An 18829-nucleotide genomic window follows, 5' to 3' on the forward strand; every position below is an offset into this window, starting at 1 on the left:
CCATGGTACGGCATGTATACTCTGTGTTTAATACTTGTTGGCTGGTTTCACTCCTCAAATTAACTGACTCGGGCAAACCAAAACTAAAGATGCCAGAGTATTTCCCTGTCATAAGTGGCACTGTGAAGTACTCATACTTTCATTAAGTCATCACACCAGTTTTCACCTGAAGAAACAGACAATGATGAAGGGATTTCGTTGTGAAAAACAAGGTTTTAGCCTTGTTTTAATGAAGAACCTATAGGGAAATCCCCATCCTTTTTAGATGGACCACCAGGTGAGCTGTAAGAGTGGTATCAAAGCACCTTGATGTGTCAGGGAAGATCTCTGAATAACTTTCCCACAGGTCCCCAATGAAAAGCTGTCACTCCTTTAGTTAACACAGTCTTGGCACAACTCAGCACGGAGCGCCCGAACCCTGCCTGGCAGTTAGTGCTCTAATTCACAGCGAGGAGACACCAACAGTTAAATGTGATTTTGCTTTTCCTGGGCTTCATTCCCACTCCATGCATGTGAAACCTCCTGGTTTGCACAACAAATGCCCCCTCCTGCCTCACAGGGAGGGCAGTGCAGCACGGTTTGCATCCCGCCAGACGGATGAGAGCGTCGGTGCCATAAAATCAAGCCCACCTTCCCTTCTTCAACAAACACCCACAGCAGCACCTCAGAGAGAATAAGAGAAGCACAGACTTGTGAGCCTTTCCTAGGGAAACCATCCCTGCTTCCTGGGATGAGCAGGGCTTTCCTTTTTGAGAATTTTATCTACGTCAATGTTAGCAGCGTTAAATAACCTCTGGCAACCTTGACTTCCGTGAACTTGTGGAGTCCTACCTTTGAATGTGTTTTCTTCTCTACAGTATCCTGTACTTTATCATTTAAATGCATGCTCTCTAACAAAAAATATTAAAAAAACCCCAAACCCAACACCTGCTGCCTGCTATTGTTTAATCAGAACTGCTCTATTTTCTGTTGCAAGAAACAGAGATCAGTCCTTCTCAAGTCACCTTTTGTGTACTACTCCAGTTATTACCATGTCTTCTTCTGGCATCTCATCCCCATGCTTGGGAATGTTTGATGTCTTCTCCTATGGAAACAACTTCATATCCTTGATTATCTTACTGCCTTTCTCTACATCTTCAGTAGTTTGGAGACTGCAGATCATCTTTTTTGGAGATGAGGAGAACCTGAACTGAATGCAATGTTCCAGATGTGGGTTCATCACAGATTTTATTCAGTGGTTTATCATGCCATTCCACCATGCTGTTTGGCTATCTCCCTCCTAGTAATTTCTGGTGTTTGTCATCGAGGAGCTTCCCACTGTGCCTCCAAGGTGTTTTTTCCATTTGATTATAGCCAATTTAGAGAATATCCTTGTGTTCATAGCTAAGGATGTGCCATCTGCAGTACTTTGCAATTATTCACACCAAATCCAACCTTCATTTTATTATCATCTGCTAACTTAGAAATGTGAGAACCTTCTGTATTTCTTCACAGTTAGCTGTAGGTTGGATTGCCCTCAATAACTGTTTATCATCCACAAATGTTATCAGCTCATTAACTCCCTTTTCCACATCACCCAAAACCACATTGTACAGCATTTGTCCCATTCTGAGATCTTTGGGACACCTTCACAGAAATGTCAGTAACCATCCTCCTTCAAGAAAACAATTTCTTCTTACTTTTGTTTCTTATCTTTTAACCAGTAACTAATTTGTAGGATGACTTTTCCCCTTCTCACATGCTAGCCTAGTTTCTTTCAGAACATTTGCCCAATCTATCCACAGCGCTCCCTTAGTACCCGATTAGCTCTTGGCCCTTGCTAAGGTGGGATTCCTGTTTCTGATTTCCTTAGAAAAAAAAGTTCCCATTTGTTTTGGCTATACTATGGCTTTACATCTAACCCCACCAGAATTTACAGCCTCTTCTATCTTCCTTCTTCAGATTTCACTCCTACAATTTAAATACTATGTTTTTAACTCCTGAGAATCTTTTACTCTTGTTTAGCAATGCTAGCTTTTTTCCAGGTGTGGGAGTAGAGGGCCACGCTTTTTAAAATTGATTTAGATTCACTCTGAGACCCCACTGCACATCTAAACATGCTGCAAGTCTCCACGATACCTTCAAGCATTTTAGCCTCCAGCTGCTCCTTTTACTTTCCCTTTTTTTGCTTGCTTCCTAATGCTTACGATTTGATTTGCCCTTTCAAACTGAAAAACACTGCGGTGGATTTTCTGTATGGCATCTCTTTGGTAAACCAGAATTCTCCTCTTTCCTCCCTGGGAAGACCAAAACCTGCACCACCATGTTTTCTGTTCGTGCTCAGCCCCTGAAAGTTATGGCAATTGTGGTGCAAAATCTTGCTATTGAAGACTTAAAAACATAATGTATATTAATGGTGAAGATATCTGTATCTAATTCTGTACAAAACTGAGAACAGAATAAAAGTATAAAGTATGAGCCTAAATACAAACAGCCCAAATGCACCATCACAGATCTTACCCACAGAGCATAATAACACTAGAAAATCAGCAGAGAAAAATCAGCATTAGTTTTAAGAAAAAATTAATGTTGAGAGAGTTATCGTTTACCCTTTAGAAAGAAAAACTAGGAAAGTTTCTTAAAAAAATCAGGGTAGAGAAATTGATCACATTTAAGTTATTGAGCCCTAGCTCTACTTCTCCTGAAGCATCTTAATTTAAAAAAAATTAATAATCACTGTGTTATGCATTTCCCTCCTTATTTTCTGTCATATGCTATCTCCTGTGAATATGGAAACATCCATTTCCTCTCATCTGTATTTATATGCTAAGGTATCACAGCTAAAAATATATGAATTTACTCATTTTTGAGCAAAACTGGTTTTATAAATAAAATAAACTCAAAGTTTAAAAGTTTGTGCCATTGACTTCAAAGGGCAGCATGTAGGCTTTTCTACAGACAGTAGTTTTGGACAGAAAGGTGTGCAGTAAACATAAAACCAAGTATCTTCTTATGCTAAAGGTTTTTATCTTTCTTTTCTGTTTCTTTTCAATGAAACAAAGAGATATAGCTCAAATATTTGAGTTGACAGGAATACGAGCACTGTCAAGTCCACATAGCTGAGGAACAGTGACGTAATTCATTTTCCTTGTCAGATAAATTTCGCTTGATGAGTTTGCATCTATTGGTTGTCAGAGCATTGCCTTGATTCTCAGATTTTAAACAGAGATTTCAGTATTGGCTTTAAAAGAAGAAAGGAAAAGTTTTGTGAGGAGAGATGTTTGATAGGAAATCAATTAAAGAAAATCAGTAGACCTGGAGAACTGATATGAAACCATCCCTCCACAGCCTTTCTACAGAGTACTGCTTAACTTGGTTTAAATTGTTTTTGGTCAAGATTTAAACATGTAGAGTCAGAAGCTCAGCTGGGGCAAAACTGTACCAGCTCCAGAACCAGTCTTACAGATCAAGTAGTAAAGTGGAAAAATGGAAAAATTAAAGATAAAATATTTATAGTTTTGTCAAGTCAGTTTTGGGGAGAGCTTTAAAAAAAAAAAACCAAAACACACTGCTTGAAAGCAAATTTTAAAAACCTGCGTTTTTAAGTGTTTTAGGATTGCCCAGATTTTTGTAAATGTTGCTGTTTAAATAATTTTGTCCAAATTTTGTGGAGAAATTCCTGCATTTAGTTGTGAACAAACAGCACTGAATTCTTGATTAAGCTAGTACCTCCAGCTCAGTCCCTTCTTTTAGCTAGTCTCCTCTGCTTTTTCCAAAAGTAGCATAATAGCTGGGATCCGAAATATTGCTTGGGGAACACAGCAAAAGAAACAGGACAAATTTTACCCTGAAGGAGATTTTAGAGAAATTAGGAGAATTACATCAGGAATGAACTGGCTCAGCCTACACAGAGGCACTACATGTCCCGTTCAGCCGCGTTTGTTATATTGCCAGTACAATATAACATTTTATCTGCTCTCTTCAGATTCACATGTGTATTTAGCCCTACTGCTTTTGGCTCCTGCAGGAGGCCACGCAGAGCTCGGGGGGCTAGGGGTGGCACTTTGGCGATGCTGGAAAGTTCAGCAAGATAGAGCTTGAAAAAAGGAAGGTATAAAATGCAAACTAGGCAGGATGTGCAATCAACAGCCTCCTCTCCTTAGAAAATAAAATTTTTACTTAATGGGGGGGGAAAGGGGGGAGGCAGAAATATCAGAGAGCAGATATTTTTTGGACTGACTGTGCCCTTTACAAACATTAACATTCTCTTAATATGCCAAAACCTGTTCATTGAGATAAAACCATGCAAATAGCTAAGTCGGTCACAAGAACAGCTACTCAGGCAGGACTCAGCCCACAAAGATGACATAAAAAGTTGACTCTATGCACATTTAAAACAAAAAAAAGTATTTTTTTTCCTGTTCTCTCACCTGCTTTGAAACAAATTTTAGATATTCTTTTAACAATGTTCTGAAAGAAGATAAACAAGCTTGTGCCCTCTAAAATATAAAAGAGTGTAATTGTAACAGAAATAACGGATCATCAATGGAAGATATGACTCTGGAGGTTTTTTAATTTTTTAAGGCTGTCCTTTAACATTTGTTTTTGCAAAGCAGCATTTTATACATTTTTTAATCCATCCTTCTGCAATCCATATTCCAATGTCAGTTAGACTGGATCTATAGGGACCCAGAGACAAGTATCATTTTTTTATGGTAATAAAGGACAAGAGGAATACATTCTTGTGAATTTGTTCCCCTTGAAACCTTTATCTATGAAAAGAGAAAACTATCATGTTTTTAAAGACAGCAGAGCTTTAAAATATCCATTTCATATCCATTTATCTGCATGGGCTTTGTATTTTCCTAAGCATTTATCCATAAAATCATACAAAAATATTTTCTAACACACAACAGAATATGCCCAGCCTATATATTCACTTATTTCATTCAGCTTTTTAAAAAAAGCTGCACCCTAAAAAATAAAGCCACTTTTAGTTACAAACCAATATACAGATTAAAAAGACTAATTTTATTTAACTTTTTTTTTTTTTTTTAAATCATCGCTAGTGGTACTCTACTTTGAACAGTATACTAAGTTTGCTCTTGCCTTCTCTCTGTCCTCCCCAGTGCTGGGGACACCTGCCTGAAGCTCATGAGAGGCAGTAAGTGGGTGTAAGACGAAAACCCGCCGCATTTCCCCACTTACCTTTCTTTGATGTCCTGCAATGCAGCTCCTTCATGTTGGCTCCTCCCCAGCGCTGCTGAAATGCCCTCCAGGGTCTTACCCAAGCATGGGTCCCTTACACCTGTAGTCAGGGCACTCTGCTCTCCCCACACTGCACCCCTCTCCCATCACGGCAAGCAGCCCCAAAAATGGGCTACTATTCACCAGCTCTTCACCTTGCACCCCAAGGAGAGAAGTGCCCTTCGGGGACCCTCCGCTCCCGGACCTCTCACAGCCCACTTCATCATCGCTCCTCTCTTCTACCTCGCAAGCACTGATCAAATCAAGTGTGCTCTGGCACTGGACAGGTTTCTGATCAATAAATTACTCTGTTTTACATGGTTTAAATTTAAGCTTTTATTTGGTTTTTAAATTAAAAAAATAAATTTCATTATTAAATAGTGGAATGGGTCTAAACTAATGTTTACATATTTCACTTGCTTTAGGATACCACCAGAGAAATAATTAAAGTATACCACCCAGACAAAACTTTCTGTTAGAAAGCTCAACAGTGGCGTAATTCAGTTAAACAGGAAAAAAAACCCAAAAGTCTTAATGTTTACAATGAACGTTAGAAGTAAACCTCTGGTTTTAGCGTCATCCAAATCTAGTTTCCGTCACAAAGGCAGTCATTGTATTCAGAATACTATACCACAGTGCTAATGTCGTCGGCTTCATCTGGTTTCTTTTGCCTGCTTGGCAGGGATTTCAAGTACTCAAGGTGCCTCCTTGCATCCTCCTGATTTTGCCGGACGTAATAAACCACATATGAGATCACCATGGTGAACCAGCCAAACATGGTGACCAGCATGGCGTAATCGGTAGTCTTTTTAGGAAGGTTGCAGAGGTCAGCATCGTTGGCAGCATTGAGGAACGGTCTCCCCGCGTGTTCATCCAGCACAGAAGTCTTGCAGATGACATTGTTGGCCGTCTCGTGGTTGGAGGCCATGCTCCTCAACACCTGCTGCAGCGTGCAGTCACAGTGCCAGGGATTGTTTGCAATTCTGGCTCTGGCCTTCAAGTTGTTGAAAGCGTTTTTGTGCACGCTTTGAATTCGGTTGTCGGACAAATCCAGAGTCTGCAAGGTTTCTGCCACCCCTTTAAAGGCATGTTCATCTATAAACTCAATCCCATTTTTTGATAAATTGAGGACTCTCAGTTGGTGCAAGTCCTTAAAAATTTCGTTGGGGATAGACGTTATCTGATTGGAGTCCAAATAAAGTAAGACTGTTTCTGGAGGAAGATCTCTGGGTATTTCCTTGAGGTTTGCATTGCTACAGCTGACGTTCAGACCTCCGGAGTGAGAACAGAGGCAGCCTTTCGGGCACATACTGGCAGAATGAAAGCACAGTATCATGAGGACAAAACTTTGTAAGAGCAGACACATGGAGAGGGAACGAGTTAACCACAGGTCTACCAAATGCATGCTGGGGTGTCAGCATAATCACATGACCATTTCTCATTCAGCCAACAGTGGTGGGAAAAGGATCGGCAAAGCTGAAACGTGGCTTCATTTTCTTCGGTGGGATTAGTAAAAACTGACTAATATGTGGGCTTCCTCATGGTCAATACTCTTCTTAGAAGCACACCTACAGAGAGGAAGGAAAAAAGTTCCTTATACCATAAACTCCAATCCCAATTTTGTTTTCATTAAAAAAACAGAAATAAAATGAAGTCAAAGTGAAATGCAACACTAAATAAATGATCTATTATCCCATCAGTGCACCAGAGGACTTATTTAGGTAACTCCTATTAGCATTAATCTGAGTTTAGTACATAAATCCCCAGGACATTTTTAAGAGGACAGACTGCACTTATTACAAATTGCACAGGTTTGGGCTTTAATACTTATTAGAAGAGACACTGGTTTGTTTTTATCACAGACTTTTCTAAAACAGCTATAAAACTAAATTACATTTTCCCTTGCTAAGGTAGAAGATGCCTTAACAGGAGCTAAGAGTTGGATCTCCAGCAACAGCGACAGGTAAGTGAGGAATCTGTGGTGGTTAATGTGAACTTATGTCAAAATAATTTATGCTCTTTTAAATCCAAATCAAAGTACTTCAGCAAGGAAATATTTTTACTATATCAAGGAACAGAAATTCAGTAAACCAAATGCTGCTGCAAGACACCACAAACATCCACCATCTCCTTGTTTGTCTCCCCCTCCTCTTCTGCTTTTGAACGCTGGATTTCCTGTACCTTCCAGCATTTTGTGAGACCCACAGAAATAATTTCTACTTCCAGTTTTCTTGAAAATTTTCTTTTCATTTCACATAGAGAAAAAGAAAGAAAGAAACGTAACAATTGCCAAAAACTCACACACCCCACCTCAAAACCAAATAAAATTCACACAAACCTATGTATGAGTCAAACAAAAAAAATCTTATTCACGGCATGTAATTTGCTAATAGAATATATGAAAAATATTGTTTCTGCTTCTCCCCTCTCAAGTTGGCTTAAAAACAGTAAATATCCAGAAGCTTTTCCATTTTCTCCTTTAATTGGAGCACAAATATAGAAGTCTGAAATGCTGACCTATAAGGTTTCAAAGACAACCTCATTTATTTTTTCCCCTATTATGGTAAACTATGAATTTCTAACCACAACAGGTCCATTTGTTTTCATGTACATGTCCTCTGTCTTTGTAGCAGCTTGGATATTTGCAGCCTTCAGGTTGTATTTACATATAAATGAATTTTTTTTTTTTCCAAACCCACACTGTAGTCCACTGAACAACAAAATCCCTGCAGGGAGGATATGTGTGATTTTACAGAAAAAAGAAGAAATTGCATTGCAATCATTTTTGCTTGCAGAACTCACATACTAACTCTAGTTTCTGGCACATTGCAGTAATGTGGATCAGATGTGTCATGAAGAATTTCAAACTCATAGCTCAAGTTTTATTTAACCCTTTTCTGGGGCTTAGTATGTCAGTAAGCCCACAGAAAAAAAAAACACCAACCCAAACCCATCTTAATAGGATGTACATTATGTGTGATTACTCCATTGCTATGGCTCGGGAATGGCAAAAGGTCAGCACACTCTCACTGCAACTACTGCAAAGAGTAGTGTATCACCAGTACTCTTCAACTTATTTATTGATCAAGAGAGAGATTGCCCAAGAACCTAAACAGAAAGTTTACACTTGGAATCCATAAAACTTCTACTCTAAAATTAAAAAGAAAGGAAATTGTTAGCAAAGAGAAACTGTGAAGTTAACCCTGGAAATGTGAAACCATTAAGAAGGGAAGTAAGCAGAGCACGAAAAGCTCCCTTGGAGGATAGAGAGGTGAGGTAGCACCTCCACAATCAATGAAGTCCTGCAGGACCTCTGTGGAAGAAACAGGGTTTACGTGAAAGCAGCCTGTTGCACTGGGTGCATCGTTGCCATTTCTCCCTGCAGCTCTTTGGTCACTGCAGTGTCTGGTCTTCAGATCAGATAGAAATCGGCTACAGAAGTAGACAAGCTCCAGAAGTTGTTTTTTCCCAGCCTGCCCAAAAGTGCTAAGTACTTGCTAAAATGTGCAGCTCATTCGGAGCCCAAGCTGGAGCTGGCAGCTGCTCCCCCTGGGTGCTGCGGGAAGAAGGCCCCTCCCCTGGAAAAACAGCCACCTATTTTCTTTTCCCTTCATGTTTACGTGTCTCACTACTGTGCTGCACCAAAAGAGTAGATGAGTGGTCCAGCTCATCACCACCAAATGAGCATCATCTCATCACCTACTACTTGTATACAGTAGCTTCCCACCAACGATACTGGGGTCCTACCGCAGGAATGGACTGGGGTGAAAGAGCGAAGACCTGAAGTAGTCTCAGATGCTTAATTTTGTAGACGCATAAAAACCACACTGTTCTCACCGGAGTGTGACAATTAAGTATCATATTTGCTTCATTACAGGCTAAAAAAACCTTGCCAACCTGGAATTACACCATGGATCCTGCTGAGTCCTGCATAGCGCAGCTATGCCACCAAAGACCATGTGTCAAAAAGGCTCCAAGCACCAAAGACAATGTGGAACGTCTTCATCCCACTGAAGACAAATGAAGCTCTTTTTCTTCAATGTATTAATCTGTTTGGAGTGGAAGAAGTAGGATCATTACAGACTAAGCAGGAAAGTGTTTAATGAAGCAATGCCTCTTCAAAAGAGATAACTAAGTAAATGCATAAAGAGGGAGAAAAACTCCCAATGTTTTAAGTTGTTAGGAAGAGCAAATACAAGCTTAAACCTGTACGTAACAACCCAGTCAACAAAACTTAGCTGAGCAAGAATAAAGCTCAGCAAATTCTCAGAAAATTAAATGGAAGCAACCCAACAGGACTGAGCATCAGTCAGGGGAAACAGAGCTTTGTTTACTTCCATAATCACAATATCTGATCCAAGGGATATCTGAGGTTTGGGTTTCATCAACAAACTCATAGCATCCTAGTGACTGCAACAAGAAAAAAAGAGAACTAGGATCCACCCATTTATAATGCCAACAGGAAGATTTTTGGCTCCTTGAGCATCTATCTAATTTTGTCTGCTTGGAACATAATAAATAAAGAAGAAGGTAACAAAGTTGGAATGAAGACAAGAGATACCTACCAGACAGAAACACTAAAGACTACAGAGAAAGGGATGGAAGACATAGAACTAAAATAAATGTATGAATTAATTAGAAAACTGAAAATAAAGGAAAAAAAGAAAGATAAATTAAAAAGTAAATGAAGGCACAGGGAAATGACAGCAATACTACAAGCACAGGTAACAGCATGGTATGAAAAGGCTTTTTGTGTACATTTCTACATAGAAAACCTAACATGTAAGTCAAATATTGCAGAGCAATAAAACTACAGAGGGAAGATTGCACAAAAGAATTCTTTACAGTCTTGCAATTTAAACTGGTTTTCAAGCTTTCCTCTTCTCATGCTCCCCCCCATTCACTCAGTACAAACATCCAACAGTGTAGGAAAATGCACACATCCTGAAATCCTCAAGGAAAGCATGTTTGCTTTTAATACACAGTGAGATTTCTACTGAGCTTCAGGTGTCAGGTACTTGCAGATGTTTGCCTTTCCAGCGAGCAAGGTGCAGAGACTGTATCTTAGCACCTGAATGCAATACTACTAAATTAGGTATTTGATTAATAACTCCTCCCCACAAGAATTCAGTATGGTAAAGAAGCATTAGGGCCTCCAAATATCTGCCTGGAAAAAAGGGCCTGCAGACTTAGCCAAGTCACACAGAAAGCCCATGACAGGACTATTTTCAATCTTAATTTATGCTGTTGTGTCCTCAGAGCAAGATGTAGGAGTACAGGAAATCCTAGAACCATCAAACAGAACAGTACAAAAGTGACCCTGTGAAACAGACTGAGAGTTTTTTTGTTTAGGACTATGCTAAGACAACAAAATATGCATTAAAAAATAATCAATCATATATATATAGTTAAAGTTGTCTGACTTAACAGAAGAGAAGGAAAAGGGCAAGGGGAAGTAAAAGTGGTTTCTACTCTAGCATAGAGACTTTCAGAGTCCACATGGCACCTCTTCAGTCACTACCCAAGTGCTCACATGTGTGTGAGTAGTTCGTCACTGGCCCTCCACATCGCCTCTGCCCCCACAAAAAGTGAGAGTGGAGAAGCTGCCAGTCCCTTGCACTTGAAGGCCAGCCACTGCTGAGGACTCAAAAGCAGAGGCCAAAATCAATCTTAAGCCTAGAGTATTTCAAACACAGACACCCTCAACTGTCCAGACCACCTTGCATCTCCACCAAGATGAAGTCAGCAGAGCCCCTTGTTGGTGACTCTCTTCCTGGAAATTAGTGTCTTCCAAACGCGCGAGAGAGACTCACTCCCTGCTTGTTCATTAGATGCCTTCTCCATACACTCTGTATCTAGATTTCAGTAGGGTGCTTCAAAGATTACTCTCTAGCACTACAAAAACTACCTATGACAGCCAAGTACCTTTGTTTAAGTCACTCCAATGTCACAACGCTTTTTGTCACAACATTTTCAGATGAATTCCCAAACATTTTAGTTGAGGAGGGTTCAAGAACATCACCCTTTTCCTGATGGTTATTCATCAAGCAAGGTCTCACATTATAAAGACTTGATGCATTTAATATAAATGTCTTGATGGGATGATTTCTGTCCTACGTCACAGCAATGAGGGCCACAAATGAAATCTGTAGAACAGGATCACACAGGTCCACACCAATGTAAGACCCCCAGACTCACACACAGCACCATCACTTGTCTTGCTTGTGGTCAAACACTGATGGGAAGAATCAGCAGCAGCTCTCTGCAGTCAGGCCACACTGGCCTTCACTGAATCACAGATCATAGAGACTCTTCAGTGGTAAGAGACAGGGGAGGATTTTTAATTTTTGTTGTTGTTATCATTCACAAACAAGCAGAAATGGGAAAATGGAGAAAGATACGATCCTAAAAAACATTCTTGTTCCCTAAGCCAACCAGCACAGGCACTGTGCAGAATGCACACTTCTAGCAATAACAACTGGACAAATATTGCTGGTCTTTTGGAAGATGCTGTTTCTTTGGGATGCGATATCATGGGATGCTGAGAAAAAAGACAGAAGGTGCTATGGCATCAAGCTGCAGCTGAAGCACGGTCTCCTTTTGAGCACAGGAGGAGGCATGCTTCTTCCCATCATGTCCCTGTCCCTACCCCCTACGCAGTGTTCCCTCTCTCTTCCCTCTTCCCACTCCAAGGGCCGATCACAGATATCCGGCACATAACTGATCAGGCCAGTCAGCTGCATCTGCCCCCTTGGAGCCCAATCCCAATAACTGGAGAGTGCACCACTGTCAATGGGCAGAGTACAGTCCCAGCCATACAAAAAGTTTTTATCCCCCTGTTTAGCTTCAGAGATTGCATGGCACAAAGCCATGGCACAAAACGAGTTGCAAAAAACCAAAAGGCAGAAGTATGCAAGGCGCCCAGCAGAGGAAGAGGGACTGCAGCAGTGTCCCAAAAGCATGAGTGATGCTAAAGGCAACTGCAGTAGCACTGGGATCCTGGGGGAAGCAGTGAGGGCACAGGAGCAAGGCAAGCTTGTGGAGTCAAGTCTGGGGGCACAGTATGAAAGTGAGAGCATAGCTGTCAGCCACCTACAGATTTTTATGTGGCTTCTAGGGTCAGGAAGTCTGGCTACAAAGGGTTTTCACTGCTGATCTCTTATGCCAAGTGATATTTCCATCTCATGCATGATCATCTGTGCAGATTCCATAAGCTAAATTATGTCTTCACTGGCATTGAGCAACTACACCATCCTCTTGTCACGTGCAAAGAGAGCTGCATGGCACACACGTCTCACTGTGAAGGAAATTCAGTGATAGCAACTCCATTTTCCCCATCAATAATGTAAGATACTAGAATAATGTCTCTTCTTGTCTTCAAAGCTGGATCCCCTGATGAAAAAGATGGCATCCATTACTCCAGCAATGTCAAAGGGGTCACAGCTAACTAGAGATGCTGGGCATCTGCACACACATTTTGTATTTGTGATTACTGAAGGTGCCATGATTAGAGAGAAATTTCTTGTTACTGTAGCTTATGTGCTCAAACGAGCCAGCAAGAATGGGAAGAGACAAAAGGAAGAAGCCAACAGATCAATCACAGGGGGTGGCCTGTCGGCTGCATCATGATTGCACTCCATCTGTCTGGTCTGTCACTGTTCGACCACCAGAAAAATCGGAAAAAATTATGTACAACCCAGCTTCCCAAGAATGTGGATTGTAGGGTCCGGTGCACAATTCACCTGCCCAGCCATACCACGCTTCTGATGATGTACAGCTGGAAAACTTAAATGACCTTGCTATTAACTTTAGGCACAGTATCTGGAGAAGCCCTCATTTGAAAACAGAACCCAAATGGCACCGCAGAGCTCCACACGCCTTGGGATCACAGAGTCCACCACAAATGTCGCTGTTTTTTCAGTTAATACCAAAGGTGTCCCTGTGAGCAACTGTTGGCGCTCCACATTGGAGATGCACTGCACATGTCGAGGTGCCTCCCATCCTCCTCATGTACAGCCCATACGACTCACATATGAATCTATAAACTGCTTGTATTTGTGTGTGCAGCTCTACCACCTTCAAATGAAACTCTCAGCTCCCAATAATCCTTCAAGAGATCCCTAAAAAACCAGCTTGACTTTTCAAGCCCAGTCTAAGTAAACTCCTACCCTTCAGAGTAACAACCTTCTTGTGTGCCAACAGTGGAAGTTTGATACAGAATTAGAAAAGCCCAGGAAATAAAGACTCCTACGGGACTCTTTTTTTAGACATCCTTTAGAGCAAACTTGCACTTTGAATAAATATTACAATTTTATGACTAAAAATCCATTAAAAGGGAATACTGTAAAAAGATCATTGTTTTATCTGACTTCCAGAAAATTACTGAGATGTTTTATAGTTTTGAAAGACCTGACATTATTATAACTTTTTTTCCCCTCTTTAAGACATTGACTATGTTGGTATATAGAAAAGATGCTCATTGATAAATCTAGTCTCCTATTCTCTATTAAAATAGGTCTTAACTTTGCCATATTGAATACTTTTGTTTTAAATCAGGTTTAGCAAATTACCCACTGAAATAGAAAATACTCCTCTTTTTAATGGATTGTTTTCCTTGAAATCTTCTTCCTGTAATGCCAGTCTGTTACAGCACACACACACAGACCTGCCCTGCGCTCCACACCCATGAAGAGCTGTATTTTATGTCTTTGTACTCCTTTTTTTTTTTGCCATTGTCTAGTTTGCCATATACTAGTTTATCTCTAAAAATATTGCCTTGTAATTAGTATTGACAAGACAGCCATAAGCTGGAGACTAAAGGCTACAATTCACAGGTGATTAGCCCACCCAAAAAGTCCAGCTTGTTAAAGGACTGAGGACAGGACAATTTTACCTGAACCAAAGAAAGAGATTTGCCACCACTACTCCCTGGTTGCAGGGAGTTGCAGGCGGCACATTTATGAAGCATCAAAACAGAGAAAATATCCATGGGAAGAACTATTTCTATACATCCTATCCTTAATCAATCTTATACTACCGGTTAGTACAGACCTTCCAGTAAGCTACATGTTGGGTTGTCCTGCGCATCTGCGTGCTGTGTTTGAGAGCAGCTGAGCCTCTGGAGGCCAACAGAGACTGTGCACATTGGGGGAAAAACCTCCATGAAATCCTGCCTGGCTCCTCCAACACCTGTGGGCTGAATCTGACCACAACTGTTTAAAAACACAAGAAGATTGATGTAAAAATGCTGAGCCTCCTTCTTCTACATCTTACTCGAAACCTGTTCCAGGATTTAGGCAATGGCTCAAAAGTGACAGTATCAAAATAACAGTAATTATTAAAAAAAACCTGAAAAAAACAGTATTGTTGTTCACTTCCCTATGGACATATGATAAAACAACACCACGGCAATGTGACTGACTGAGTGAGTACCGGGTTGGAAAGCGAGGAAACCTGCGAGCTGGAGCTGAGCGGGAGCAGCAGGACCCGAAGAAGAACACAGCAGCCGTTTCTGATCTCTGTGCTGTCTGTGCGCTACAGAACAACAAATTTCACGGGTACCAAGTGAATTCCTCCAGACAAACAACACAATCCTTTAAAACAACGTCGCTTGTGTACTGTCAGCAGGGAAGGCACCGTGGCACGCCACAGCTAAGGGCAATCTCACTAGCTGCACAGGCAGGCTCCGAGTTGGGCAACTTGACCCTCTCTGTGGCTCTGGGACACCTTCAGGAAGTTCAATTTAGCAGATGGAACAAGAATCTGGTCTCGAGTGTCGGGACAACCTCTGTCTTTCATGCATCTCTCCCTGGCACTCCTCAAACGCGGTGCGGCTGCCTGGCTGCTTCACAACACAGCTACCTTGAAGGTAGGCAGTTAAAATGCTATGAAGCACCAAACCAGAGAGATGCCAAGAGCTGCTTGCAAGGTGTCAGGTGATTTAAATTCCCAGATGAAAGTCTCTGGCAGTGGAAGATTTTCAGGATCTCAGAACACAGCAAGATGAAATCCTAAACCAGTAAGAAGAGAAATTAATAGAAGCCAACAGCAAATGAGGTGGGGAAAAAGGGGTGCAAAAGATCACTGACTCAATGAATAATTGAAATCTCATGATTAATCAGTGTGAGCCTGAACTCCACTTACATAATGGCTTCATTATCTAATGAAACACCAAATGTACTCAAACCATAATATTCTCCCCTAAGAAAGGACTCAGAATGCCAGTCGACATTTTGTTCCCCAAAACCTTCCAGTATAGACATCTTTCTAACAACTGCTCACGGCAAACTGCTTCCAGTTGCAGAAGCAAACCGTGTAGGTAAAAGTTTACAGATCCTAAGCTATGAATACCCTCTCTTAACAGTCACAGAGTAATAAAATGGCTGACGGGAGCCAAATGAACATTTTAAGCTATAATTACTTTCTGATTGTGAGATCACTGAATGTATCACTCCTTATTACAGATTAACAGCTTAATTATACTGTGTGGGCAAATGAATCAGCACTTTAAGACTGATGGGTTGGGTTCACGTTAAAAAATGTATTTGACTTTTCTCCGTTTTCACGTCAAGTCAGGAATTATTTTATAACTCTCAGCTGATAAATAATTGTGTGAAGCTTAGCAGATATAATAACAGATCAATGACAGAAAATATTACCAATTATGTCCTATCTTTCCTATGATGCTTTGCTCTTGGAAGTCTTCTGTGGCAACACATTTCTTGGAATGAAACTTTATATGCTTGATGGAAATTAAAGAAACAGCTGTCGGGCATGCTCTTAGACCTCTTTCTTTCATGCCCTAACAAAGACTGAATCACTTGCTTTTTAGAAGATGTTCAGTGCTGCCTACTTTTCCCAGTTATCTCCTGCATCCTCTTCATATGACTTAGGCTACAAAAGGCTCCCATCCCTTCCCTGAGCAATATACCCTGCTGGGAACTACAAACAACATTTTGTATGTGTATCTATGCCATTTGAAAAAGGAAACAAAACATTACATACACTTACAGTGCATATGTAGTGGCAACATGAAGTAAGTTAAAAATGAAAAGCCTAAGATCCAAGATAAATACCATCATCTCTTGAACATCATTTATCACTATATTTGCAAGAAATTGGCTTGACAATGCATAGAAGAATGAACAGAGGCTCAAGATATGCCAGTTACTGCTCAGCAAACATATTTGCAAAATGGATTTTTTACCACTATATAAGAACATGGAAGAACCACATTACAGACACTAAAGAGAAATGCTCCAACACAGACAAATGACTGTCTGTAAAGAGTTCTACAAAGCCGTATCATTTGTTTCTAGATTAATTGTTAGTGTGCATTAGAGTCAAAAACATTTTTAGAGTTTGGGATTATATTCTACTGAGTCTCAGTCACATTTTCTGAGACAACATCAAGAACCATTCTGTTTGGCAAGAAAACCCGTTCCAGCAGCAGCTGAGTCAATCCTCCATATGATCTATACTAGAAAAAAAAAAATACTCTGAAAGCTTAAAATAACCTGAAGTGGAAATACTTTGTCTTCCTTGGGTAAAGAGACCCAGACTAAAGTCTGTTCTGAAGGCTGGTTATGAACTGAATGCATAGGAGCCCTTCACGATTAGGCAATGCAGTAGGTTTTCAATAAATCTGATAGAATCCAATGGAAAATGTTTTCAACATAAAAGGTCAATTTCACAATATTTGCTGATTTATTTTTCTCCCGTATTATAAAATAATGTGATCAAAGTGAAAAAGACAAGTGCTTGGTTGGAGCCATACCCTGACTCTACCCAGCAGCTAATGATGGATGCTCCTTCAACTTAATACTGCAGTACAATATCAGAGAAAATGTCTTCTTGATCTCAAAATAATTACACTGATCACCTCAATGATTACCAGCATAATCAGTGACAAGTCTTGCAATTTAATCTTGATAACTGCATCTGGTGACTGCAGATGGTGTCCTTCTCCAACTGAAAATCTCATTCTTATTTTGCAAAGTGTAAATCTAACCCCCAGTAACAAAAACTGTGTTATCAGAAACTAACAGGCCTTTAAGGTACCGCCTTGCAAAGATAAGCAAGATTCAGACCATCTAGAGACCTTTCTTCCACTTTTAAGGGCGCTTATTTGGTTCTGCATACTGCTATCTTCAGGCTCATTTGAGGTTCATCCAAATGCTCCTGCAACTTAGTAGGCAGTGGGAAGAGAGAAGTTGTAATTAGGCTGGGGAAGCTGTGCTGACAATAAAGTCAGCAAGGCAGAAATAAGCATGCAAACCTGAAGGGACCATTCAGCAAGGAACATGCTAGCGGCTTTATGAAGTTGACAACAGCTGCATGAAGCAGCCAGCAAGACAGCTGCTGGCAGCAGATACCTGGGCACTAGGGAGTCCTAGAAGAAATAAGATGTGTTACAGACTCCAAAGTAAGACAGGGAAGGGAGGAGGAGAATGAAGCAGAGCATGACTGGAAGTTGCTTCTTCCACCTGACGCTCTGCCGCAGAGCAGGTTCCCAGGAACTGCGACAGGTCACCGCAGATGAGACCATCTCTTGGGTTAGACACCTCAAAAGGAAATAGAAGGCAGTGCTGCAGTGGCAGTTTAGCATCCAGTTTCACATACTCTTGCTTTTAATTGGGATCTAGATTATCCTGTTGTGTTAAACCACAGGAAACCAAGGCTGTTTCTCTCCATGCACAACTGCCCAGTGACACAAACACAGAGCAATAATCTATGGCACAAGGAATTTGCAAAGAAAGAAGCCAGGGCAGTAGAAGCTACTACTAAAATGAAACAATCTGATTAATAACCACAAGATGAGACCACAAAGAAAAAGAACATACTTCCAGAGCAATTACACTGTATGAAAAAATCTGAAAGGGGGGGAAAAAAACACAAGCTAAATTAGCAATAGGGGACAGCACTTTAAAATACAGTACCTCAGCAGTTATTAATTCAGCTCCTTGTGCTTTGAAATATGCTCGTTGTATAATAACAGGACCTTTAAGAGGCATGCAGAAGTAGAGTATCTGATTTACAAAAATGCAAGAAAAATAAAATGTGCAACATTTGTATATAAAGGAAACCAATAAAGTTTTAAATTCCCAATTAAAAGCTCTAAACTTAAAAGTGAATGCTCAACGCCACAAAACCACAATTTTCTATTAAAGAAATTAAAATTGTGACGTCAACGCATTTCAGAAAATAGCGAAAGAGACAGCAAGTATGGAATAACTATGAGATCAATAAGCAATTAAGCAACTTTAAGAAGACATTCAAGTGACCTTCTGGAATCAAGTGACAACACTGAGTTAACTACAAGTCATTTGGGCTTGCCGAAGAAAGTGGTTGATCGGTGATATTGGTTTTGCTGTGTCAATGGTTATTAAACCTGCACACTGCCACTTGCATAGCTGAGAGAGCAAAGAGCACATCTACAACACCACACACATCTATACGTCCCATTTCTGCACCAAAGGTGTCAAGCAAAGGTATCATAAACCTCTACTGTATCAAACCACTCACCACTAAAACCACATCCCCACTTTTAATATTTTAATCTATGAGCAGCTTCAAATAACTGTAATTTCTTTTTCATCAGCTT

General features: G+C 40.5%; 1 protein-coding gene across 1 annotated transcript in view; it reads right to left on the bottom strand.

Annotated features, from left to right (window-relative positions):
* Window positions 1-5547: 5547 nt before the first annotated feature.
* The window catches only part of LRRC3B (leucine rich repeat containing 3B), a 47790-nt gene continuing 34508 nt past the window's right edge, over window positions 5548-18829 (bottom strand). Inside the window, exon 2 of the mRNA XM_050892305.1 lies at window positions 5548-6794. Coding sequence (XP_050748262.1) covers window positions 5852-6631 — 780 coding nt within the window. The 5' untranslated portion in view covers window positions 6632-6794 and the 3' untranslated portion in view covers window positions 5548-5851. The remainder of the gene's footprint in view (window positions 6795-18829) is intronic.

Source organism: Gymnogyps californianus, chromosome 2 (assembly GCF_018139145.2).
Source record: "Gymnogyps californianus isolate 813 chromosome 2, ASM1813914v2, whole genome shotgun sequence".
NCBI classification, from domain to species: domain Eukaryota; kingdom Metazoa; phylum Chordata; class Aves; order Accipitriformes; family Cathartidae; genus Gymnogyps; species Gymnogyps californianus.